Source organism: Manis javanica, chromosome 4 (assembly GCF_040802235.1).
Source record: "Manis javanica isolate MJ-LG chromosome 4, MJ_LKY, whole genome shotgun sequence".
Taxonomy (NCBI): domain Eukaryota; kingdom Metazoa; phylum Chordata; class Mammalia; order Pholidota; family Manidae; genus Manis; species Manis javanica.
In genome coordinates this window covers 83,174,366-83,201,683 of record NC_133159.1, presented here as the reverse complement: position 1 = coordinate 83,201,683, position 27,318 = coordinate 83,174,366, and the positions used below count along the sequence as shown (strand labels likewise).

Genomic DNA, 27,318 nt, shown 5'->3' with positions numbered 1-27,318 from the left:
TGAAGGTAATGGAACATTAGCCATCAAGACAGAAAATACGTATTTTATTCTGGCTTTGTCACTAACTGAGTAACCTCCAGGTAATCATTTTACTTCCTTTGCCCTTAGTTTTCTCTTTATGAAAAAAGATATTTAACGTAGATCATCTCTTTAATGTTCTAAGTATTTTTGAATTTTATGAAATGTAATAAATATTGATTTGGGGCAATCTGTGGAGGAAACTAAAGAGTAGTCTTCATCTTCACCTAGTGGGTTTTCATTGCTTCTTCTAAAAAATTGCTTTAGTATACCTTTAATTCTATTTGTTTCATATAAATTTATGTTTGTTGTTGAAAATATGAAAAATACAGTAAGTAAAAATTTTTAAATTATTCTAATCCTAATTGAGATAACTGGTTAACATACTGATATTTACCTTTTATGATAGATGGATAAACAGAGACATATAGCTATATATATATTTTTTAACTGAAAGCTTGAATTTATGTGTAATGTTGACCCATTGTTTTTTTTTTTACTCAGTACAGGATGATAACCACTCTTTCATATCAATACATTCTTTTTTTCTGTATCATTTGTGATGCCAGTATAAAAATCTTCTGTTCAGTAATATCTCTGGGGAACCAAGACTCATTGATCAACATCTAGGCTAATTCTTACATCTGTTATTTAGTAACACTATTGAATGACTGGAAAAATAGCATTGTCTGAAATGGAACATCTGATTAACATATTATTTAGGAGAAAATATGATGAGGTGCGTTTTGAAAGAGCTGAGTTTGAATTAATGGCAAGCACCCATATGCAGAGGTCTTGAAGCCTCTTGGAAAACTGTTTGGAAGTTGCAATTAGGATTTGGGAGGACTTCACCTTGTCGTGAGAGCTGCAAATTCCTTGAGCAAGGGTGCCAAGAACAGGCTTTTTGACTTCAGAACAGGAAGTGCATGTTAGGGCATGAGCACATCATCACGCTGACTGGACGGGCTGCTCTAGAGCCACACTGGGGCAAAAAGCCACAAAGACAAAAAAAAGAACCCTGTATGCTCAGTATGGTAAAAAAACAGGCTACTGCAAGTACAGGGGTTGTTCTGTCAAAAAAAAAAATACGTATTTTATAAGAAGCTGTACTTCCCATTTGAAGGTGTTTTGTGTACATATGGGTGTTTATTTTGTGTTATTTGTTGTTTGCTTTGGTTTATTTGTGTTACAGTTTTGTTTTGAAGCTTAAGGAAAATTTTGCAAAGTTTGTCCAAATCATTTCTTTTCCAAGTATTAAGGCACCAACCTTCTGAAGAATTTCGGAGCAATGCTTTATTTATTTATTTAAAACTACGTCAATTGAGAAATGCAAGTTGAACTACACACATGTATCTGCCTCTTGGGTTCTTGCCTAGTGCCATGTAGCAAAACTGTAAAAAAGAGAAAAAAACTTGTAGTGTCACATGCCTCACCTAATAAAGAATACAGAACCACATGCATTTCTGCTACCGGCATCAGATAAAAGTTGCCTGAAGTTTCTAAGATTCCTCAAATTTGGAAGGTGCATCTAAATTTTTCCCAGACCATCCCTAGGTGTCAGGAAATTCTTCCTTAGTATAATCTAAATCTGCTTGATTTAATTTACATTATGATTATACAGAGCTAAGAAAATCTCATCAAAGGTGTTTTTTTCCGTGCCCATCCCTGTAAATGCTCACACAGACACGCATACACCCCTCAAATTATGCCCGAAATTATTCCCACTTCCCTACATTATACATTATAGGTTTTGTTATTACTAATAGTCCTTTTAATAGCACTGCAATCCCACGTGAAGACAGGAGAAATAATGTATATTCACAACAGTCCTGACCAGTATTCAGAAATGTGCCTTGAAACAGAGAACATTCTTGGCAGAAGATGCCTGCTATAGCTGGAGGCTAGACGTCATCATGTATCTCTTTACGGGTACCAGAGACATATTAGTCTTTCAATTGAAAAGTTTGGTGCTTTTTTACATATTAAGTGAACTTTACTTTGCACTATAAATGCTGGAGTTCCAGAAATAATTTCTATGTAAGTTATGGTAATCTTTATCTACAGAAGACACACTCTTGTAAAATTAAAGTTCTGCTCAAACAACTTTTCTTTTCCTTTTGAGTGCTGATTCACAAGAGGCAGGAGTTCTTGCTAGTCCTATCCACTCAGGAACCACTTTGGCTGAGACAATCCAGCCTTTTTATATTTGCCAGTCCAGCCTTTTTATATTTGCCAGTATTAATTGTCTTTCAGAGAGAAAAGGAAGGAGAGACAGAAACAAAGGCATACTGCAAACAAAGGCCTGATGAGATCCTTAATGAGCAACCCCGTCAGAAAGAGACAACATTTAGCGAGCACCTAGTAGATGTCAGTGTGCCATGTACTTTGCATAAGTGTTTCCATTAAGTCTTTCCACTAATGCAAGGTAGTGTTATTATAATGTTCATTTAATGCAGATAACTTCAGCGTTTTGAGAGCCAGTTGAAGATTTCAGCATTACCTCCTTTGGTAACTGTTGGGTTCTGAGTAAAGAAACCCTCTTTATGCACAGGAGTGCATTACCCACTTTCCAAATTAGATGTCTCCCTGTGGCTTATGATCTCCTGCATTTTCCAATATCCCTATGGGCAGGAAATTAAACAACCAGCATTCCTGCTGCTATATTGAAACCGGTAGAGGAGAAATGACACGGACATGTTAGGTGGCTCCCTTAAAATCTCATAAACAGGTGTAAGATTTCTGGAAATTGAATGTAGGCCTCCTGACTTGTTGTTGCCCATCCCTCTGAGCACTAAAGACATTTCTACAAATTAAGTACAAAAAGGCTGGGATAAATGGGGCCAGGGAGATAAATTCTGAAATTATTCCTTTTTGTGTTTGAATCTCTGTGTATTTTAAATGGAGTTTTTGTTTGTTTAATTGATTTTATTTCGGTTAATACTCTCTATACTGCCTTTTAAATTAGAAAACGATGTTGTTATGTGAATTTGGTTCACAGCTAACAGCCATTTTGCCAGTTTTCATCATCGTAAACAGTCCAGTGAAATCTATACTAATTCAAATGCTGTGTGGAAGTGATTTTTTGTAAAAGATTATATGGAAAATTCAGATATGATACAAGAATAATTATTGGCTGTTTCTTTTTGCAGTCACAATATGGAGTTTCAGTTTCTGCCAAGCCTGAACTACCCCTCTTTTACACACCTATTGATCTGGTGGACATTAGTGTGGAAATGGCCGGATTAAAGTTCACAAATCCTTTTGGTCTTGCTAGTGCAACCCCAGCTACCAGTACATCAATGATTCGAAGAGCTTTTGAAGCTGGATGGGGTTTTGCCCTGACCAAAACTTTCTCTCTTGATAAGGTAAGAAAATATTTTGAAGCTGTGTTTAAGTGTCTGTCATGTATCTTAATTAGGGTATACATACTATAATAGATTTTTCTGACCAATAAATAATAATTATTAAACTACTGGACAAGACCTATTATTAATAATTAGTTTTTACTTTTCTTCCAATCTTTCTGTCTCATGGAAGGTGGAGGGCTTATATTTCTCTTTTTTTTTTTTGTCTAGGAAGCGTTGAATATATAAATATTACAAAAGTGACTATTTGTTTCATAATCACAAACTCATGAATTCTTGTTTGGGCATTATCAATTGATTTCTGGTTGTGTGTAAAGACATATGCCTGACTCAAAGTTAGAGATGCAATGGATTTGGTTTGCATGTAATCCTAAAATCCGCTTTGTGTCAAAAAGTCAATGTTACTCATTGGTGCCAATAATAAGCAAGATTCTTCTTGAATTTTTTAAGTACAACATTTTTCCAAAACACATATGCCTGAGTTTAATTTGGTGGTATAATTTTATACTCAAACCGTAAGTAGACATAATTGGTAGAATATAAACTACATGTTAAAGTTGAGATTGATTCTTTACACAAAGCATATAAATCCATGTTTTCAAAGTAGGATGATTCATGCAATAAAGGGTTGCATCCTTATGTGGTTTTGAATTAGAAAAGAGCAGCAGAATTAACATTCTTAGACCCTTTATTGATAAAATTTTAAATGCTAAACCCATTGATGTGTTTAGTACTAGCTGGTAGTTAGTAATAATTAATGTATAAGAGTGTGTGAATCTAGTGACTAAGAAAAGCATATCATTATTTAAATAAATCTTATCCTTAGGCAAAGAAAATAATAGAGAACAAATATGCCCCATTAAGCACATTCTCTCCTTCTTTCTCCTTTTGTGAGGATCAATATCTGGCATTAGCATGGCTTAGACAATACTGCTGTCCTACTCTGATAGCTTTACAAGATGCTCCTACGTGTAACTGTGATTAAGAAAATCTGGAGAATTCTCAAAAATTAGGAAAATCAGTGCATGAAAAAATATTAAATGTTTTAATATTTGTATTTATTTATTTAAATTATATAATCTTAAATATGTTTAGCCAAAGGTAGGTTTTTTTTTTCAAATAAATTGGCTGAATATTTAGAAATATTTTGGTTAAACAAAGTGTAAAAATAAACAGAACATACTGGATTTAGCTTTAGAATACCATTAATCACTTGGTTACAACCTTGTAGTATATTGATAGTATAGTTGTCTTTGTTGCAATTCATCCTTTAAGAAGCTGTAGTCAAATGTTTAATCCACTGAGAAAAACTGAGTCTCTGATACCATTTAATGACTACAGTAGTTATGCTATTTTGAAAATATTATGTGTAAATAGAAATAGGTGGCTCGTTAGGTATAAGTGAAGAACTGTAAAAAAAAAAAGTATTTGTTTTGAATTTGCTGTTTTCTTGCTTTCAAAATTGAATTCTGATTAATCAGAGACATCTGTCTTGACTCTCTTGGTAACATACACTGATTTGTGATGCTGTCTCTTTCAGTAACCTAGGAGCAGTTGCATTTATCAGAATCACCAACAGATATAAATATGGAAGCTAACTTCCTTCCAAACCTCCAATTTGAATTTAATCTCTCAATTCAGAACTCTGTGATGCTGGTTCAAAAGGAGAGTTGTAAACAGATGCAAATTAAATTTGGCACATAAAATATAATGATGGGGTTTTTTAGAAAGCTCTATTGCACTTACTTTGATTTTGGATACAATATTTGTGCAAAGACAATTTAAATGTATTTGTGCAAATTGTAGTGACATAAATAATGATACTACCTTGGATTATTTCCCATACGTGATTTTGCAAAGTAGTCAGTTTGCTTTATAGAGATTTACTTTTTTTTTTTTGGTTTTCTTATATTGTCCCTAATTAGTGAGTAAGGACAATATAAAAAAATATAATTATGTAAATATAATTACCTTATAAACTCCTATACTTTCTTATTGGTAAATGTATACAATTCAGTAATATAAACATGTGTTTTTCCCACAGCTCTTTACCAAAGACATCTATGAAAATGTTATATGTACTCTACATTTGTGTGACATTATAGCATACCTATTTAGATTAGCCCTTATTATAATTTATTATGCCAATTCAAGAATCTAGTTTATATGTATACATATATATCAAAGTTCGGAATCTTGACATATGAAATTTGGATGCACTTCATATGACAAAGGTTATTCTATGGAGTTTTGTTATTATGTGAAATATTAACATTTCACAATACAGCTTTGATGAAGTACAATTTGCCGAGCCTGCATATGATAAAGAAATTAAATGCTTACCAAGGGAGTTCAGTAAAAATTAGAGCCCTGCCTGAACATCTGCTGGAAATTTTATTATCCTGTCCTACTGACAGTGTGGATCCCTCGTTGTTTTTCTAGATTGACAGCTGAATATTGCACTGATTTCTGCAGCAAATATGTTTAGGTGAACTACGTTTCCCTTTTTAAAAAATTTTTTTGGGGAGTTTGGAACATGTTTGTGATTTTCATCCTATATATTTTTTTATATTCTTGACATTTGTAGATGCCAGATTGAGGTCTAATATGCTGTAGCAACAATAGACCATTGACTTACAGTGAAATGCCAGTTGATATCTCAGTAAACAGAATTATTATTATTCTTTACTGTGCTGTCTGTATAAAAGCTGTATGTGCTTTCTTTGGGGAGGCAAATGATCAGATTTTTAATGTCAAATATAAAAAGATTTGTGTTTGATTTTGTGTTAAATAACATCAAAGATGGCTTTTATTAACTATATTCTTCCTTTCCAAATCAGTCTTTCCTACAATGTTCCAGAATACCTTGCTTTTCTTGAGATTCTGTTTGTTTTATAAAGATGATATTTTACATGTCATAAAAGTGTTATTTAAATATAATTATAATTTTTTTCTATCTTTATCTATACTGAGTACAAGTTTCTATTTAAAAGAGTAGGAGAAAAATCAATCTGTCAAGCTTAATTAAAACTAAACTAGCATGGGGGGGACTTGGTGAAGGGGGGAACCTAGTAAACATAATGTCCTTCATGTAATTGTAGATTAATGATACCAAAATAAAATTAATTAAAAAAAAACTAAACTAGCATGACAAATCAGAGAAATGTTCTGTTTAACTGGTAATATTAGTAGTTGTTTAGACTTCACATAAAATAACCTCCTGACCTGTGTTCACATTATGATAAGAAATAGATAAAAAGATTTTGTTTTTGTTAATTATATCATAAATTTTTGTTTTCTAAGGTAGCTATGTAATATATACTTCAAATATGTAACTGCAAGTTGCATATATCTTTATCAATACACAGATAAATAAGCTCAGAAGTGTTTATTACTATCCTAAATCAGATTCAAACTAAGCAAAAGTTTGCTTCAGTTATAAGCTACATATAAATATTAAAGTAAACTTGTGATTGACTTTTAGTAAAAAAATCTTGAATGCATGCATTTTGTTTCAATAAATACCAGATTAGATAAATAGGTACACATACAATGAGTCTTTCAACATAAAATAGTGAAAACTAAAAAATGAGAAATATTTAAAGTTCTACCTTCTTTCATTGGACTCAAAGTATTGATCATAGTGGTTTCCATAAAATACTACCTTATATCACATAACACAGTGCTTAGTGTATAGGAAGGGCTTGATAAATGTTTTATAAATATTCATTGGATAAAAGAATCAATAAGTGAATAAATAGATTTTTTTGGCAACAGCATATTGAATTCCTTTTTTTTTCTTCCTAGCCATATGAACAGACAGTTAGCACATAAAAAAAATGGACTGTTCTGAGTATTGATCTCAATCAAAGGAGAAAAGGTCAATTTAAAATTTTCATATCCTATGTTCCTTTCTATAGTGCATCTATACTTGTCTAAAAATGAAAATGTCAGTGGGATTTTTAAGTTCAGGGATTGCGTTTTAAGACAGGCTGTTGAATAAGCCTTTAAAATACAGACATTTTTGAGAAAACAATAAATATTACACAGTTTTAGGGAGGGAAATAAAAAATCTTTTGGACAACTATCTAAGCTGATGCATCAATAGCTGTGATGAAAGAAATGTTTCCTGCTTTTGAATGCTTTTAGTGACAAGGAATATGCTAAGTTTTTAAGGCAATGCAGTCTGTTATAGCCATGGAAAGATCTATTTTAGAAGTATCTACAGTTTATTGACCCCAAGTCAACCAGCCTTCTCATAAATTCCATCCAGCCTTCTCATAAGTTCAGAGACATAATGGAATAAATTAGCCTAACTTATTAACATAAAGGAATTGTTGATTTTAAAATGTAGGGTTTTTTATTTTTCTCTCTCAAGTAAATAAATACTTTAGAAAAAAACTAACAAGCATGGAGAGACAGCACTGTCCAGGGAAAAGAAATTTGGCCTGGGAGACTCAAGTCTGTTCCAAAGCTCCCTCTAAATCACTATCTTGAACAAGTGTTTCTGTTGTTGTCATTATTATTATTTTCACATTATCAAATGCCATGTATTGAGGACTTAGAAAGTATAGATCCTGAGAAATATTTTTCATAAGTTATTCATTGAATTTTTACAACACCTGATAAGCTAGTACATTTTTTCCAATGAAATAATGGACTGAGAAAGCTAAGTAAATTGCCCAAGACTCAAAACAATTATTTATTTGTTCTTAATCCTGTACATTGGAAAATTGGTTGAGCTTATATGGGCAGTTCTTCTGCTTCACATGGTGTCTACTGGGCTCATTCATACCATGGTCCATTGGAGGGATGCCTGAGTTCTGGCAAGATGGCCTCTCCTGTGCGTTCAGACCCTCAGTTGAAGATGTTGTAATTACTGAGATGGCTGAGCCCATCTCTCCATCTCCTTATAATTTCTCTTGCCTCATAGTGTCTCATCAAGGAGGCTAGCTTAGGCTTGTTCATTCACAAGGTATCAGTGTTCTGAGAGGGCAAGAATGGAAGCAGAAAGACCTGTTGTGACAAAGACTCAAAGGTCACATATTGTCACTTCCACCACGCTCTCTTAGTTAAAGCAAGTTACAAGGTATGCTATATATGTTGTATTTAAGAAGTGTATAAATACTATCTGCTTATTGATGGGAAGAACACCAAAATAATATCACAAAGGGGGATGTATGCAGCATGGAAAGATGATCACAGCTATCATTGCAAAGAGTACTAACTTGCTCTTTGGTCACAGTAATTTACAACCCTTCCAGATGTGAAATGCATCCACCTTTTCCAAGACACCCAAAATATTATCCAATCATGATTTTAGGCTCAGCATCTATGGTTTTGTGATCTGTATTGGGTTCAAATGCAAATGAGGCTACCTAGGTTCAGCTGACTTTATCCAGGGTACTGTGAAATAGAAAGACAGGTTGTCTATCCTCTGTATACCTAACAAAAACATGAGATGGTCAGGAGAACTGCAGTAGGTACTCTCATTCAGAAACAGGAAAAATGGAAGGAACATAGCAATCACTTATCCATAGCAATTTTAAAATTCAGTTGGGCAAATGTTTTCAGGGCCTCTTACTCCAGGGATGAGGGATGTTTCTTGATTAGGATCCAGTTCTGCTCCCTGGTAGTGGTTCCCTAATCTATTGTTCCTATCTGCTATTGGCTCTGTCCTCTGGACTCTTGATCTATCCTCTGAGTTTTGTTTTGTTTAGAAATGGCCAATGATGGCCATTCTTGGCAGTTGAGTAGATTTTTCAGTCTGTTTCTGCTCATAAAAAATTAAGAACCCTTATTCCTGTCTTTATTTTGAATTGTCCCTTTTAGTCCTAGCTCACAGATATCATCATAAAACTCTTATAAGAATTTTTGAATCAATGAAGGGCTGACTCTATATCCCAAAGCTATACCCATAATTCTTTCTGAGACAGACTTCTAGTTTGGATATGTCTTCCTGCTGTGGACAATATCCTTACAATTCTTAGAATTGATATTGTCTACCTGCAAGAATCTACTAGGACCCTTTAAATCTTTCTAAAACCTTAACACAGTATCATATAACATCACTCTTAATAGGCTTTTTACCCTAAGGCAGTTTCTTACTTTGAAGATTTTTCCTTTTAGGGGAGAAAGAGTATAAAAACAGCTTTATTTTCCAACACAGTAAGTCCCGGGCCCTTTTGGTTTTTGCTCTAAGTTTACTTTGCAAATTAAATATATCCTTATTTAGCACTTTTCTCTCTTAAAGTAACCTATTATACTTGGGTAGAAGCACTCAACTGACATGTTCAGTGTTCTGTCTAGGATTTATTTCATCAGATCCACAAATGCATTATGTACATTTTCTATCTTCTATCTTCTTGCCAATTGTTCTGTCACTACATAATACGGGCCTCTCTTTTCCCAGTCTCCAAGAGCAGTTTTCACACTGCATTTCAAGTCTCCGCTAATAGTTTATTCACCATTCCTCTAGCCTTTCCTAACAGCTTATTCTTTATTTTTCAAGAGAGGCCTCAAACTCTCAATTCAAAAGACAGTGCCACTTACTTTAGATTTTTTTTTATCCAAGCAAACATAACAATTTCTGATTCACTTATCTTTTACTGCATACCAAACCACCCTACAATACTGTGGCTTAAGACAGTGAGTAACCTGCTCTTGATTCTGTAGTGTGGCAATCTTGTTAGGCCTCAGCTGGGTCGGCTTGCCTGTGCCCCACTGGCGTTAGCTGTTCTCTCATGCATTTGCATTCATTTCACAGACTGCCTGGTGGCTGGCTTCATTCCCTTGTGTGGGTCCTCACCTGGCCTGACTAGGCCTTGATCTCCATGTGGTCTGTCTTCAGAGAGACTTCACTGGGCTTTTTCACAAGGTGGCAGTGTTCTAAAAAAGCCAAGAGGGGAAATTGTGAGGCTGAGGCTCAGAAGTTGCACAGTATGATTTCTAGCCTTATTCAGATGGTTAGAGCAGGTCACCAGAGCTTAGGGCCATGGAAATGGGTCTTCCCATTCAAAGGCTTAACTCCACTATACTGGGATTGAAGCAAAGTCTATTTGATACAAATCAGGCTTTTTCCTCTGTATCATATTTCCTCATTGATCCTTCCAGGACCTCATTACTTTATGTCTAAGAGGAAGACAGTTTGATGCCATCAGTGTTCTGCAGGGACCTGATGTTCAGCTCAACAGGTGCACTAAGGTTGCCTTCTATCCCCTGCTTCAAGCAGAGCAGCACCTGTAATTTTATTACTCTTTTGGTTTTATGCATAGTTTTATTTCTATTTTGGTTTTATGCTAATTTTCTCCAGCCACACTGCTTCTCTTTCTAGTCTCTGATGTAGCAGGATCCTCCCTCTCTTAGGGCAATTTTGCTAGTGTTTGCTCTGCCTGAAATGCTTGGTCCTCAGATCTTTATACATTCAGCTCTTGCTCCTCATTCAGTTCTCAGATTAAAAATTATCTCCTTAGAGAAGTGTTTGCTGCCCACTGAAAACTTAGTGTCTCTGTGCCACATTTTCCTGGCTGTTTTTTTCTTCACTGCACTTATCACCATATGAAATTACCATGCTCTTGATCATTCTTTGTTTACTTGTTTATTTGTTCTGTTTTAGCCATTTCTAGTAAACTCTGTAAGAAGAGAGATGTTGTCTTTCTTGCTCATTGCCATATGCCCAGTGCCAAGAACTATGTCTGGCAGAGAGAAAGGATTCAATACATACTTGTGAGATGAATGAATAATTATAGGATTCTAATTTGAACCACAATTCCACATGACAGCTCTTCTGTTACTTGGGGACAGCTCTCATGTCCTATCCACAAGCCTTTTCTTTTTCCTTGCTAAGTCCTGTTTTCCTTTCCATAATAAGATTTGCAGACTTTTTACCATGTACATTGTCTGTTCTCCCATGTGGATTTCAAGAAACTTGTTTCGATCCACATTATTTTAACTGAGAGGAAGTTGCCTGCATTGCACAAATTGCTGGCACCTATCAACTAGACAAGAATTCAGGAGTAACATTGTCAGGACTGTAAATCCTAGAAAGAATTATTGAAGTTGTAAAGGAAAATTTCGCAAATATGTTGTGTAATAATATTTTAGAGCCTGGCTAATTCTCTTTGGATTACAGTACAGAAGGTCACAATTTACTCTTATAATTCTTCTAAAAATATTGTCAAACTGATCTTTATTATGATTGAGTTTCTTACCTTATCATGAATGTCTATGAAACAATAAATACACAGCAATCCAGTGCATTATTTTCATTGATGGAGTTCCAGCTTCAAATTTGGTACATAATTAATTTCTATGTATTATGTTGCATTGTTCACCTGATGTATACACATGTATTAACTAAGGAGTTAAAATTGTTTAAAAATATTAAATGTAGCACCTCATCTGGGAGACTTAACCTGCTGAAACTATAAATGATTTCAATGTGGTAAAAGTTTGATTTTCATTTGCTTATGTTCTTTGTTACTTAGATTTATTTTATTGAAATTGATGAAGTTAACTCATCCTCAAATTAAAAGCATGAGCTTTTATAAAGGGCTAAAATCCACATGTTCTTTAAAGGGCTGAAGTACTATGGGAGATTTCATCCAAATGTTTACCTTAAGACTCTTCAGCAAGCTCTTCCATGAAACAACCCTGGTCTCTTCAATAAGAAAAGACTTACCCACCCATTTGTGTGTATAGTTCCAATAATGAAGCTAAATCTTGCAAGTTAGATTCTAATAAAAAAAAATATTTCCAATCTCTTCCCAAAGTGCTAAACAAATCAGTATTTGAACCAGGCCATGTATCCTAGGCTTAGTTTGTTCAATAGAATACCTAGATATGATGTTTCCAAACATAAGTTAATGTACATATTTCCAGTATTAAGCATAAATCCTTTCATTGTAGTCAAAGTAATATTTTTACCAGGTACATTATTAAAATTATTTAAATTACTCCCTATATATATATATATATATATATATATATATATATATATATATATATTTTTTTTTTTTTTTTTTACTTTTATTTCACAATTTGGGCTAGTTGACTATGAAACAGATCAATCAATTTTCCAATATAATTACGTCTTCACCTCTTTTCCTTTTCAGGCTGTGATTTCACACTTATTAATTAGTTAATCATTTTGGAAGAGTGGACAAGGTGAAGCTCAAATAGACTTTTTAATAATATAAATTGACATGCACAATTTTGATCTGGGTTAGCTGGTAGAAAATTTGACTTGTAATGGAAAATACCTCTTACTCCACCCCCATTCCCCTTTTTTAAGCAAATGGTGTCAAGTTTAATAGAAAATTCTCAAAGTTATTACTAATGGAAATTTCCTTAAAGTACAGTCCTGCTGTTTGAATAACTGATTTTATCCTTCTCCTATCTCACATAATTCTTTTGCAGGTTTTAAATTTAACTGGTTAAAAGTATTCATACTCTGAGTATGTTTGGATGATACAGTCTTGGTTGAAATTAACATGGCTCATAGTACTCTCTTTGTCTTTGTAGTTTCTTCACTAATTTTTAACAAAATTCTAGTCATTACTACAGAGCAATACTCTTTATCCTTCATTAAAAAAACTCTAAATATAAATCCAAGTGATTACCTTAGTGCCAACTTTTTATTAAAGACATACCTATATCGGCAATGTATTTCAAGACTTACTCAGTTTTGTTACAGTTCTCTTTATGCTCCTTTTTCTTACATGACTTGAAATGGGCTTTCTATTCAATACCCACTATTTCTGAAATTAAGTGTCATTAGATATTGAAGGCAGTGACTGGTTTTTTAGAGAAATTCAGCCCAACTGCCTCTTCATACACCAGTTACCTTTGCTTGTCCAGCTTCTCCAGCTGCCTCCTCCATTTCAGCTCAGCCCGCTGCCCTTTTCATCTTGCTCTGTTTATTCATTTGCACATTTTTCCCCAATATCCCATATGTTTGGAACAACTTGTCATTCCTCTTCTGTCAAATTCTCCCCCAAAGTTAAAATTTATCTAAAACTGTCCTCGAGTGTCGCTTTTATGTGTCTGGAATAGGCTAGATGCATCATGAGAGCTTTTGCTAATGCCCTTTTATCTCCTTCATGGAACAAACATTTGTTAAGCACTGACAGTTCATATATTATGAGTGTGTGTGTGTGTGTGTGTGTGTGTGTGTGTGTGTGTGCATATAAGTGGTCTTTGTTCTAGAAAACTAAGCTCTAGTTCAAAATATAGACCAAAAGACAAAGGATGACTGACTGAATGTTGACCTAAGGCAAAAAGAGTTTCTTAGACTAAAAATGTTACTTAGTAAGCAGTATTTTCCTCAAATTTTTTTAAAAAGAAAGATGACTTTACATTTGAGCTTTGTCTTTGTTCTAGACAGAAGGAAGAGCACATGGACATCCATGGTCGTGAGATGCTAAGCATACTTAAAACTAGGCAGCTGAATCTGGAGAAAGATAAGGTGGCCTACATAGCTGCAGAGACTATGGAAAAGGTCTGTTAGGCTCGGAATTTAAATGTGACTGTATAGATACCAGGGAACCTGAAGAGGCTTTCAAGAGAGGAATTACACATTTCAGTTTGAAAGTCACCACTAATCATAGTGTAACTCTTATTCATCATTTCAATAATCACTTCCACTTTTCTCCTCACAGTCTCTCTTTTCTGATTAAACCAGTCCAATTACTAGACTTATTTTGCATCATCTATGCCTTAATTTTATCATTCTTCCTTCTTAAGAAGACTTCTTCTCCCATTCAAATATTAAACTATCAGAGATGACCCAAGTCCTCTTGGGCTATGTTGACCAATGGCCATCTTCTGTCCCTTCTCAGAGCTTTTATAAAATTGTACTCAGTTGACATAAGACAGAATGGGTTCTTTATGTGTTTGCTCCTTTTTTCCACTCCTGAATAGAAGCCTTTGGAAGGCAGGCTCTGTAAGTGAAGGACCTGGAGACTACCTGTTGATTACTATTTCCCTAGTCTAATCAACAAAGTGATTGTGTTCTGGAGTATAATACATTGCTCAGCAACATTGAGAATATAATATTAAACTGGTAAATATCTACTTCATGATGACTCATTTCCTTTTCACGGATAAATATAAGGTTATACAGCTGTAATATTCTTTCTTAGGGCATATATTTGTTTAGGCTTTTATTTTTGTGAGTCCTTTCATGGTTTCCTCAAAAATTCCTCCGTCCTTAGGGAACTGTCCCCTGTGGATCTTTTGAATCTCTGTTCATAGCTTTCTCCCTCCATATCTCCTGGCAGGCTCTTTGAGTCCTTAAACTTTTCTCTGCTCATACTCTTTACCTTCCTAGGGATCTCTGTGGAATAGGGCTGAGGGTAACTTCACACTGCCTTATTTTATATGGGTCCCTTAAACTATCCAAAGAAAATCTTACTTCCTTTCGCCCTGACAAATCCTAGGAATGAAGACTGCTCATAGTACCGTGGTATCATCTCTTTTAGCTCATTTCTCAGCAGCAGACAACTCAGGGTTTACCCTTTAGACATAGCAAACAGAGTGGCACAGTGTACACTGCACTCTCCCCCTCCAAAAGGAAAAAGCAATGGTAGAGAACATATATATCAAGTGTCCAGAACGGTCTTTTAATGCCTGAGTTGGGGCTGGATGACATGAGCCTCACAAAACACCATTAACATGCACCAATGAAATGATTTGACAATCTTTAGCATCCCTAACGTTTTGTATTCTTATAGGGGGTGAAGGGTATAAGAGCTCTTTAAGCAGACTTTGTTATCTACTTTCACATTTCTTCAAGGGAAAAATTTATGTTTGCAGTTTACTTTAGTTCTCCTATGAGCTTAGCCAAAATGTGCATTTTGATGCTGTTACTTTCCTGTTTATGTAAATTTTAATTATTGACTACATTAATTTGATGAAAACATTATAAAGATTTTTTTAACCTTATAAAATTTCTCTCATAGTGAGGATTTTCTTTCTAGATTTTTGTGGGTATCATTTATTGGCCATGTAACATGGCATCAGAATTGTCTTATTTCAAGTCCTCCATGAAACAGTTGCTGGGATGGGATTAAACATATAAGAATTTTATTAAGTGAAATACCTGTGAAAGAAAAATGGAGGAAGGTGGAGAAATCGAGGAGATCCATAGTTAGCAGTGTAAGTCTGGCCCTAAGTGAAGGGGGGTGGAAGGAAGGTTTCCTGGAAGCATCCTGGAGTGCCTTGCTGAGTGAGGTTCAGCAGAGCCTTACAGGAGTCCTCAAGTCTCTCAGGAATGCGCCTGCCTTAGTATGTCTGTCCTGGTCCGTCACTGACTTAGCAGAGGGTGTGCAATATAAATCAGGCATGGATTTCACAGCACAAGTGCCGGCGCCCTTGCTCAGTTAGGTTCCTTGTTGGTGGAGTTGTGTGAGGTTGCCACAGGGACAATTGCATTTTCTTCAACACCCAGCATAAATTAAGCAGCCACATAGTATATGGTTTTCAAATGGGTGATAAACAAACTTTGCCACTGTATTTCCAAATCTTTTCTTGGTCAATATAAAGAGGAATGGTATGGCACCAAAGGTACATTAAATGTATACAACTCTCTTGTTAACTCCTATAGTATGAAAAGAGAAAAACAAGGTTGCATGCAGAAGGCTGGAGAGTATATTTGACTCTAAATTTTGAATTGTCGTTTTCACAGTAAATCATAATAGTCATTATTCAAGTATTACAATTGTCTACCTTTGTTTGAAAGAAAGTGTTGAGGGTGTTATCTCTTTCCTCCGTAATGTGACTGTCAATAAATTACTAAATTTCTAAGCCTCAGCATGCTCACCTATGAGACCACAATAACTGCTTTCCCTTTCTTATACTATTCTAATAATAGTCAGTTTGCACTTTGGAAAAATGGAAGGTGTAAAAATGATTTTTAAATGTCAGTAAAAGTTATAATTACTGTTACTGCAACCTGATGCCAACTGAAACATTCATAGTTATGTAATCACTTATTAAGGCATAGAGAAATCGCTACCATTTCTCCTTTTTCATTTAAGGGGTCATCTCCAATAGTACCACCCCACCCAAGCCCCCATCCTTCCTCACTGATGACTATACCCACCATCACCAAGTGGCCCCCTGTTTTCACTCTTGTCTGTCCTATATTCCAGCCTGCAAACCACAGCCTAAGTGGTCTCAAAACAATGTTGTCATATCATGTCCCTTTTCTTAAAATCCTCCAGTGGCTTCCCATAGACCTTAAAATGAGATCCAAAATGCTGGTAGAAATCACTTTTTCACTGTTTCAACCTCCTTTCACTCTACTTTACCCTGTACCAATTAAGCTACAGCCACAATGGCCTTTTTTTTGTGTTTTTCCAGTAAGTCAATTTCATTTCATCTATGGCTTTCACGGTTACTTCTCCTTATCTAGAATTTTTGGGTCCTGACACTCAAAAGGAAGGAAGGAAATTGTTGCTAATGGAAAAGTGTAAATAACATAGGACTAATCCTGTTGTGGTAAGTAATTTCATGTTTATTGAAGTTTATCAGATATCAGAAAATGTAGATGACAACTAACAAATTAAATTATGAAGGAATGGTCTCATGTTCTTCCTTTCTGGTTCCTTTCAATTAACAGAAGATCTTATGGCTTTGGATCATTCAATAAAATCCATCTTCAGTATTTCTGAAATGAAAAAAAGATGAAGAATTGTTTTTCCTTATAGCTGCTGGGATTTCATTAGTTACCAATAACAAAATTCCCCAAAAATGGAAAGTATTTTATAGAAGCAGAAATTGTACTTCAGAGACCAATGGATATTTTATAACATACACATGGGCTCAGAGAGCAACAATTTGAAAAACTCTTTTTCATGTAAAATTAATAAGTATGAATGTAATGTTAAAATGCCAAGTCATGATTCCTGGTTTCTGAACCTTCTTTTCTGAACCAAAGGGGAAATGCTTCTGAAAAAGAAACATGGGGAAATGCTTCTGAACCTTACAACACCTTCCATCAGTGTGTGTGGGATTTGTGTCTGTAACTGCTATTCCCATTAATGGCATTTAACCGAGGAGGACTCCTACACACTGATCAGAAATTGTCTCCAGCTATTATAGACATAGTCAGTCATGGAGCATAATTCATTGTACATGAAAGTCACAGTGTTTTACATTAAAACATATTAAGAAGTTGACTCCATAGCCATTTTTGGAACAGGTACTAAAAGTACATTTCATCTTAGACTTCCAGTATTAAATAAAAGACAAGTTTAAAAACAATTCAATAAGGACAGGCTACATATTGATTTTTCCTTTGTTATGTAATATTACCCACTCCCATACAGAGCCATGTTGTACTGGGTAGGTTGAAGAGTGCTGGAAACATGGTCGCTGTTGTGTATTGGAATGTGGAGAGACGGAAAGGCTGTCACAGCAGTCAATAAGATCTGAGAGGTGTTGACTAATTGCCTGCTAATTACACAGTAAATTGTCTAATTAAGCTGATGGTTAATTAGGGTACGCTTGCACAGCAGTCTTGTGGAATTTGTGTCTGATGTCTGGGAAGCAGCTTGTGTAATTGGCAAACTGGTAAGGACTGGCACAGAACATGACTGGAAAGCTCACTGCCCGTAGATGACAGAATAAGGATTTAGTGGAAACAATAAGTGTCATTTTTATACTGAAGGTTTTGTTTCAATGCTGCAGCTATTCTGCAGTGAGCAATTGAGAAATGCATCTGAAGCCTAAAATTATGTGAGTAAAGGAAGGTTTAAAATGTGCTTTCATGTGTGAAACACTGTGTCACATTATAGTAATATACACATTGTATTTCTACAGTTCCTCCTTTTAACATATACTATTTGGTGTTCATGTGCAAATATATATATGTATATATAAAACCCCATGCATCTAAGGAAAAAAAACACTTCTTTTATGAAAATATGAGAAGGTAACAAATATGGCTGATTAAAAGACATTTGAAAAAGGAACTTGGAGTTCATTATTTAATTTTTAATTTATGCATCACCGTGAACCATAAAATACTAGATAGAACACAGATGTAAGTTTGGATAATACTTTAAAGAAATTTTTTAAAATTGTAATGAGATAATTTCAGTTTTATCATTATTCAATTTTATTATGCAGCCAGCTTTTGCTTATAATTTACTAAAATGTAAAAACAGAATATTTCAATACCTAATTAAATACATTTCATTTCTGAGTGGATGTGAGTGATGTTTGATGAATTACCTGTAAAATTTGAGTGACTTTAGAAAGAAAAGATATCAAAATTTGTTATTTTGCTATTTTTGTTGTTTATAGCTCAGAAAGTTTAACTTTTCATTTCAATGAGTTACCTGTGATTGAAATCACAGTTTAGTTCTCCCTGTAAGTAAACTAAACTAATACATTGAAGAATATGGTCCCTTTACAAATGAAGGTAGGTATATATACACATCACTCAGATTCCAACATTTCTGAGAATTTGAACTAAGAGTTTAAATAGACTATTAATTTTCATTTGAAATAAAAGGCCACAAGTGCACAACAAATCTTGGACTTAAAGTTTTGTGTTAATAAAGCACCAGAATATTTTGAGCATTTCAAAGCTAGATTTCTAAAAGATACGAAGGCCTTAATTAAACTATGATATCAAGATTTTTGCTGTTTTCTTAGCAAAAAAAAAAAATATATATATATATATATATATATATATGTCTACATGTGAGTGGATAGATATGTGTAGTTTTTATTCCCTTATTTTCCATGGAGAATTTGAAGTTGTTTATATACTATGTATTTTTAAATGGAAAGAAAGAATCATTATTCACTTCCTAAATGTCTAAATTAATGTTAACCTTAGAGATATGTGCATGATAAATGAAAATATTTATTATTTTAACATAAACATTGTTTTTCAACCTATTTTAATACAATACTTTTAAATATTTAGTTATGGATATAAAGAAGATGTAAAATAAAAATATTCTTTATTTCAAGAGTAAAGAAAAATCATATTCATTCCACTGGAGTCTTAGGCTATGAAGTCTTTAAAAAAATTATGCAAGATACAAGAAAAGGGAATTTACTAAAGGGAATACAAGGCTAAACACTGAAATTACTTATTTAAAGATGTATCTCCTGAGGGAGAAAAATCAAATAGAGGTCAGTGTTGCAACTCTGTATTTTGATCTTCTCATTTTTTCTTTCTATTCCTCAGAGAGATAATATAAAAAGTTACTTTATTGTAAGTGATACAAGTTTGCATAATAAGGAATCAAGTAAATCTCTCTTTGTAATTAAAGTTTTAAAGAAGAATTTTTAGAAACACAGCCTTCAAGAAAAATTCCTCCCTTATTTTACATATAAATTTCACTGCTTTTTTTTCTATTAAGTCAAAAATCTAGATCATTCCCATTAATATATAGCTAGCACAAGAATAAATTCTTTATGTCATGAAGTCATGTAGTTGAGAACTTCTTGTAATACTTTGGCCTTTAAAAATATATATATATATATGTATACACACATGTGTGTGTGTGTGTGTGTGTGTGTGTGTGTGTGTGTGTGTGTATGATGTAATTACAGTTTCATTTTTAATTCCTTGGAAAGTTTTTATCCCTTCAATTTACAAATGAAACGTAAAGAAGTACAATATTTAGCAACCTTAGCCATCAACCATTTGGCTGATTTAGCCATTCTAAAATTCATTTTCTCATAATTTATGGATCATACAATTTGCTGTTTTAAAGTACACATTTCCATGGTTTTTAGTACATTCACAGAGTTGTGCAACCATCACAACGATCTAACTAATTTCAGAACATTTTTGTCACTGTAAAAAAGAAGTCCCATACTGATTAACAGTTTCTGCCCATTACCCGTATCTACCAGCCCCTGGAGACCACTAATGTACATTCTATATCCATGGATTTGCCTATTTTGGATATTTTGTGTAAATGGAATCATACAATATATGACTTTCTGAATTTGGTTGCTTTTATGTAGCACAACATATTCAGAGATCATCCATGTTGGATCATGTATCAAACCTTCATTGCTTTTGTGGATAGACTACATTTTTATTTGCCTATTCATTGGCTCATGAATATTTCTTGTTGTTTTCCTACTTTTTGCCTATTGTAAGTAGTGTTTTTGAACATTCATGTATAAGTTTTTGAGAGACTATGTGTATTCAATTCTCTTTGAATGTACCTAGGAAAAGAATTTCTGGGTGATATGAGAACTCTATGTTCAACTTTTTGATCAACTGCCAAACTGTTCTCCAAAATGGCTACGATGATGTACATTCCCATCAGCAAAGTATGAGGTCTCTGATTTGTTCACTTCCTCAGTAGTATTGTTGTTTTGTTGTTCTTTTATGTTGTTAAAGCCATCATAATGAGTGTGAAGTTGTTTCTCATTGTGATAGTGACTCCTCGTAGAGCTGATAACTAGAATAATAAAGATATGATGGCTTAGTCATTGTCTTAATATTCTGAATAACGTCACTGTGACAACTAGTTGAAACAACTGGCAGTTTAGTGGCTAGAATGTTGCATCCCTCTGTCTGTTACAGAAAGTGTGGCCATCAGGAAAGGCTGACCCAGTTGCACTGGAGGCATGACATAAGAGTGTGAAAATAGACTTTGGTGTGGAGGTACAGGCAACCTCTGATGAATAGCCAGTTTATATGGGTCCCAAAGGTCAGGGAAAGTGTTACAGAATGGCTTATGTTCAAACAGTAGTATCTCACTTGTTGGTCATTTATATAGGTCAAGGAAATGAATAAATGTTCCAAGCTAAATTCTGACTTACCATTCGGAATTTGAAGCCCAAGGAGAAACATTTAATATACTCTAGATGGCAAGGATAAGGACCAGTGCCCCAGGAATCTGAATCAGATGTTTTCCTTGCTCTCTGTTGCTCTACATGGTAATTTTATCATTCTAGATTCAACAGCACAGATGGTGAATTAAAAAGACTTACCTTAGTTCTAACTTTAGTCTAAGCTTCTATTTACAGGTGATGAGAATTCATCTTAAATTAATTAACAGCTTTATTCAGGTTCATTTTGTTGGTGATAGGGCACACTCAATCCATGCAGCTTGTACTCTTAGCAGTTTTTATAGTATTTTATAGTCTCTATAGCTCCTTTTTTCATTTTTATGGATTGTGTATTGTAGAACTTTGACACTGACTTTGCTCTCAGAGAACTTAAATCTGGTGGTGAGATGCACCAGGAGCCAATTCATATACTTCTGAAAAGACGCTATTGAGAGGTAGAAACAAGGAGCTATAAAATACAAAGTAAGCACAAAAACAAGCTGGAGACAAGGGATGTCAGTGGAAAAAAAGATGGTATCTGAGAGGAGTCCTCAACAGTGCCCGTCAGAAGAGGGAGCACCCTGTGGTTGACTGGCATGTGCAAAGTCAGGCAGAGACAGAGAAGTGGGAATTAGGCTTCACTGGAATGGTGATTTAGTGAGAATAGAGAGAGTTAGACTAGAACCAGACAACAAAGGGCTTTGTTTTTCCATTGAGAAGGATTTATTTACCTTAAGGATTGCAAACAGACTATGCAAAGAATGACAAAACAGGATCAGATGTGCTTTTTTAGAAGGTTTCCCTGAAAATTGTGTAGAAAGTATTTAGAAAATATCCATGCATGAGTAGGATAAGATCAATATATTCAATCCCCCCCAATTTTTTAACAAGCTCCTGTATGTCCAAGCTATGTACTTGGGCACTGAAGGTAGAATGGTTATATACACAGCATGGCCCCATCTTCCTGCAGTTTTGCAGGCACAAATACTAGGGCAGAAATGGTATTGGTCCAGCGTGGAGTCTAAAATGAAACTATTAAAATGTATGGAGTTTAAAGTAGCAGTCTTGGTGTCTGATTGCATGAAGTTAGAGATGCAGTGGGAGAAGGCAAGAATGACTCCAAGATCTCTGACCTGGCGGCTTGTTCATGGCTGTTGCATTCACCAAGGACTTGTATATGGGAGGAAAAACATGGTTTTTGTGATCTGTGCCAGTAACTGAAGCAGGACATTTCAATATCAAAAGAAAACTGTCAACTGATACTTTTACTCTCCAACAACAAGTACAGGCACCAAGCAGGTCTGTCAGCACCATTTTTCCAACAGTACTTGGTCACTTTGTGTCACTGTGTCACATATTGGTAATTCTCCTAATATTTCAAACCTTTCTTTGTTATAGTTTTTACAGTGATCTGTGATCTGGAATTATGACTTGCTAAAAGCTCAGAGGATTGTTAGTGTCTTTTAGTAAAAAAGTATTTTTAAAGCATATACATTGGTTTTTTTTTTTTAGAAAGCTGTTTCACACTTAATGGACTACAGTGTAGTGTAAGTGTAACTTTTGTAGGCTCTGGGAAACCAAAAAATCTGTTTAAGTCGCTTTATTGCGATGTTTGCTTTATTGCCATGGTCTGGAACTTAGCTGCCACTGTCTCCAAGGGATGCCTGTACTCCAAACATTTGGAAGGAAAAGGTCCTTCTAATAAAAGAACTGCAGTTATTAACATGGAACTGAAAATATTAATAATTTTTCAGATGAGAGAGTTGTACTAATGTAGAGTTCTAAAGTTTGAACTCAATTTAGTTATTCTAAAATTAGATATAAAACTAACATCTAAAGGGGAAAAGATAACAGAACAGGATGTTAAATCAATATGATTAACTTAATATAAATGACTCGAGTATTGCTGTTTATCTGTAAATCATTTATCATGATACCAGCTGTAAAAGAAAATCTTAATAATAATGACGATGATGTGTGTCATCCACCCACCCAGCAGAAGTGCCATGACAAATTGTTAAACTGTCTTACAGCACTTCAGATTCAAATGCTAATGTAAGAATAATATAATCAATAATCAACTCAACAATGGAATACTTTCTGTGCAGCTTAACAAAGGAAATTTACTAAAACTTTGTGTTAACATGTAAATAAAGTACCAAAACAGAATACTTCATTCATTTAATTCCAAATTTACATTTTGACTCTTAATTTACTAAGAGTGGAAAAGGGAGTACAGAGAAAGGCAGGAGAAACAAATTTGGAATGTATTAAGATGTGGGAACTGACCTCTTTCTGTCCTTCCCCCTCTCTCCCCTTCTCTCTCTTTCTCAAGTGAAACATTGATCATTTGTCTAGAATCAGTTACCAAATCCAGAACAGTACATAATTATTTATCTTCTATTCCCACACTGACTTTCATTATTCAAAGCTTCACTTGTCCTCAGAACATTGCATGAATCTCTTAAAGTGTCTGATTTCTATGGTATCTTCTAGCAAAATCAATGTACTTATTTTCAACCAACTCTGTTCTTCCGATAGTATTTTGGACATGTCTCTCACCTGTCCACCTGTAGTAGGAAGTTCACATTCATTAGTGTGCCATCTAAGGCCCTCTATCATCTCAATTCAACTTTTTCTTTATTTCAGTTTCCTCCCCACCTTTTCACAAAAGGAGGTTTAATAACAGTAGACCTAAGATTTTAAAAATATAAGAGACTTACTTTTTGTACCTTACAATATTTCTCAGACCCCACATGTTCTTTTTATTACCCAGTCTACAGAACATGCTTGTACACAGGGATTCATAGACTCCTCACTGCCCAAGACACACTTGCCCAGGGTGCCCTGTGTGTTCCTGGTAAATGCCCCATCCTGTCTTCCTCCAGCACTTTCTCATGGATGTGCTCCCGTCTGAAGAGAACCTCCCCCAGCACCCTGCCTGTCAGGAACCTCATTCACCCTCAGGACTCAGTTTAGATGTGATTTCCCTGGAAATTTTCTCTTCCGTTAAAACTGTGTTCCCATAAACCTTTGGAGTTCTACAACTGCCACTTTAATAGGAAGGCAACAAAAATTACAATGGAATTGCAACCCTGCTGTTAACACACTCCATAGCCTTGTAAAATTAGGGGTGGGGGGGCATGAAACAGCCATTAGTCAGCTCCTTTATGTTCTGCCATGCTAAGTGTTTAATCAGAACATTTTTTATTTTTCTTTAGAATCATCTGGGTAACCAGATCCATCTCCCTCTGAAAAACTAGCAGTGGGTATTCATTATGTATATATTACATATCAGGCAACTTCGAAAGCCACATACTTTACATTTTCTCTTTTACTGCTAGCAACTCACTCTGGCAAATGCCCTGATCCTCACTGCATGGGTAGACTGAGGCTTCCCGGTTCCCGTGTCCTCTCTATCTTTAGGTCCCTGTAGTCGTGGCTTCCTGCTACAGACCTTCAGACCGTCAGCACAGGCTGCATTCCTCTCTTTTGTTTCATGTTGTTCTTACATTTCTTATTCCTCCAGATGGAAATATGATGTAATTTATCATATGATAGAAACGGATCCATAATACCTTTTACTTTCATTTAGCTACAGGCTGAGTTTCAGTTGCTGTAGGCTTTTAGGAAAGGAATGAGAAACTTGTTAAAAGACTTACTATGGGAACCTCTTTTTAACTCTTATTTTATAGGACACATTTCTTCCACAAGTCCCATGGCTTTTGGGGTCACATTTGGCTATTGTTTGTTAGCCTTTTCTCTTTGGCCCTTGGTCCAGTAAAATGTTTTACATCATAATTCCCAGTTCCTGGGCAAAAATGGCTCTACATCAGTGTTCACCCAGTTTGCTAGCAAGGTAGTATGTCAGGCAGGGCAAATCAAATCTAGGGCCCCCACAGGGAAGGTGATGACTCTGGACTCACACCTTAATTCTACACACTACAGATAATTTTAGAGCAATGAAAAAGTTATTCTTAAATTGAAGTCCTCTGAGCTCTGGATTTCCATGGCTTCCTTCACTGCTTGCATTTTAGTACAGTGATATGAATATGAAAACTGTTAGTACTAGGGGATTATCCTCTTCCCGGCACGCTGTGCAATATTTTAAAGGTGTCCCAACATTATAGATTATGCTGAAATAATACAGGCTACTTGGCATTACATTCTGTATTTATATTTACTATAAAATGTCTTGCTACAGCACATTCCTTAACTTCCTATAGAGAAGGATATAATGTACAACAGAGAAGTGCATTTTTTAGAAACACTGAAATGAAAGTTGTTGATTTTAAAAGACATTTTGTCACAGATGAGTGAGGGAGAAAGAGATCAAAGCAGCAGGTCTAGCCAATCCAAGGTTTCATTCATGCATCTCTTCTGCTTAGTGCTTTTCCCCTTCGGTATCATTAGCATTTTCATTTCGAAAAATGACAGTCTGCAGTGGAAGCAGTAAAAATGTTCAACCTGTGGTTTAAATTATTGATTTTTTAGAATATTGAAGCAGTATTTCAAATGGATTTTGTTAGAGATACTTCTGGGCGGGGGGTTTCAAAGGTAATTTGATATCCAGAAGCCTGTATATTTCAAAGACTTTCCATTCTTTGAATTTCTTTAGAGTCTGGTTGATTGGATAAAAATGTTTATTGTCTTCAGGATTATAAGTAGCAGATCATTGCTGCTTGAACTTGAAATGTATATTTGCAGACTATGTTTGTGATTTATGATATATGTTCAGACTATGATGAACTGGCAGAACAAATCATTGGGAAACAAAAGCTGATATTAAAATGAAGGAAAACATACTATGAATTGCATGCATAGAAGATCAATAGTCCAATTGATAATTTTTTGTAATAAAGCAGGCAAGGTGTGGTTCTATAAGAATGGATTTTAATGAAGCTCCTCAAATTGTATTATGCTAATAGGGAGAAGAGTGTGGCTACAGAGATTTTCCTTAAAATCCTTTTAAGTCTCTCACCACAGTCAACACTCACATACGAACAGAAATGTTTTGACAAGGAGCAGGATTACTGACTGCTGTGTGTATGCTGTGCAGGTAGTTTGCTATTCACAGCATGTTTCTACTTATGAAAAAAAAGCTACTTTAAAAAATTACATTATATCAAAATGGCTTGATCTGTAATCATTCTACAAGTCGAAGCCCTACTGAAGTCAATGAGGGCTTGGAGTGCAAATTTAGGGCTGTATCAAGCTTAATATGTGGAGAGTTGCATCATATTTTGTGATGTCAAGTATCATGCAGCCGTAGAATGACACAAACTTGAAATAAAACCTGATATTCCCTCCTTGACAAGTAGAAGTGAATTAAAATACAGTATCGGAAGAGATCTTCTTTGAAGCATTGGGACATAAAAGGGAAACCTGCTACTGAATACATGAGATGCATCTGTAATGCTGTATCCAGAAACAATGTAGCCATAAATGCTGACATTTAAACTAGTTTAAAAGTGCCTTCCTGGTGGCAGTGCTGTCATGAAAAGTTGGTTGAAATATCTGCTGATGTTGCATTTTGGGGGGTGGGGGAAGAAAATGTTTAATCTGAGGGTTCAAAACCTTAGGATCTAATCCTTTTGTAGAGTCCCCTTCAGAAAACTTTATACAATGGACAATGTGACAGAAACAATTTATGTAATATTATGACAGAAATCATCTGATTTAATCTTCATCAGCTCTGAGAAGTAAGAATTTTATATATTTTCATTTTATTTCATACTATTACAATTAATATAAAAGTCCAGAAAAGTAAGTGAACTGTTACAGGTGATACAGCTACTTACCAAACTGTGAAGTCAGAATTCTTACTCGGGTTTATCTAACACCAATGCTTTTCTACTACACAGCACTTTCCTCCCCATATTCTTTAAAAATGACATCAAAAGCATCTTAAAAAGAAAATGAAAGCACAGAAGAGCAGTGAGTCCTTTCTGTTACCAAATATATATGATATTTAGTTCTTTTTTTAGTTTCAGGAGCAAACAGTTTCAGCCAGTCATACCTGCTCCCTTCCTCCATCCATTAGGTGCTTCCCTGATTGAAAACAATTACTGTGTTAATGTTCCAGGCACTGCAGGTGAATTAACTCACTGTATCTCCACAA

At 34.8% G+C, this 27,318-nt stretch overlaps 1 protein-coding gene across 4 annotated transcripts in view; it reads left to right on the top strand.

The window, feature by feature from the left end:
- The window catches only part of DPYD (dihydropyrimidine dehydrogenase), an 870,115-nt gene that overhangs the window by 426,035 nt on the left and 416,762 nt on the right, over positions 1-27,318 (top strand). For all 4 annotated transcript variants that reach the window (XM_037024395.2, XM_037024389.2, XM_037024403.2 and 1 more), the window contains one exon: positions 3,168-3,383. In XM_037024395.2, the coding sequence (XP_036880290.2) occupies positions 3,168-3,383 (216 nt within the window). The remainder of the gene's footprint in view (positions 1-3,167; positions 3,384-27,318) is intronic.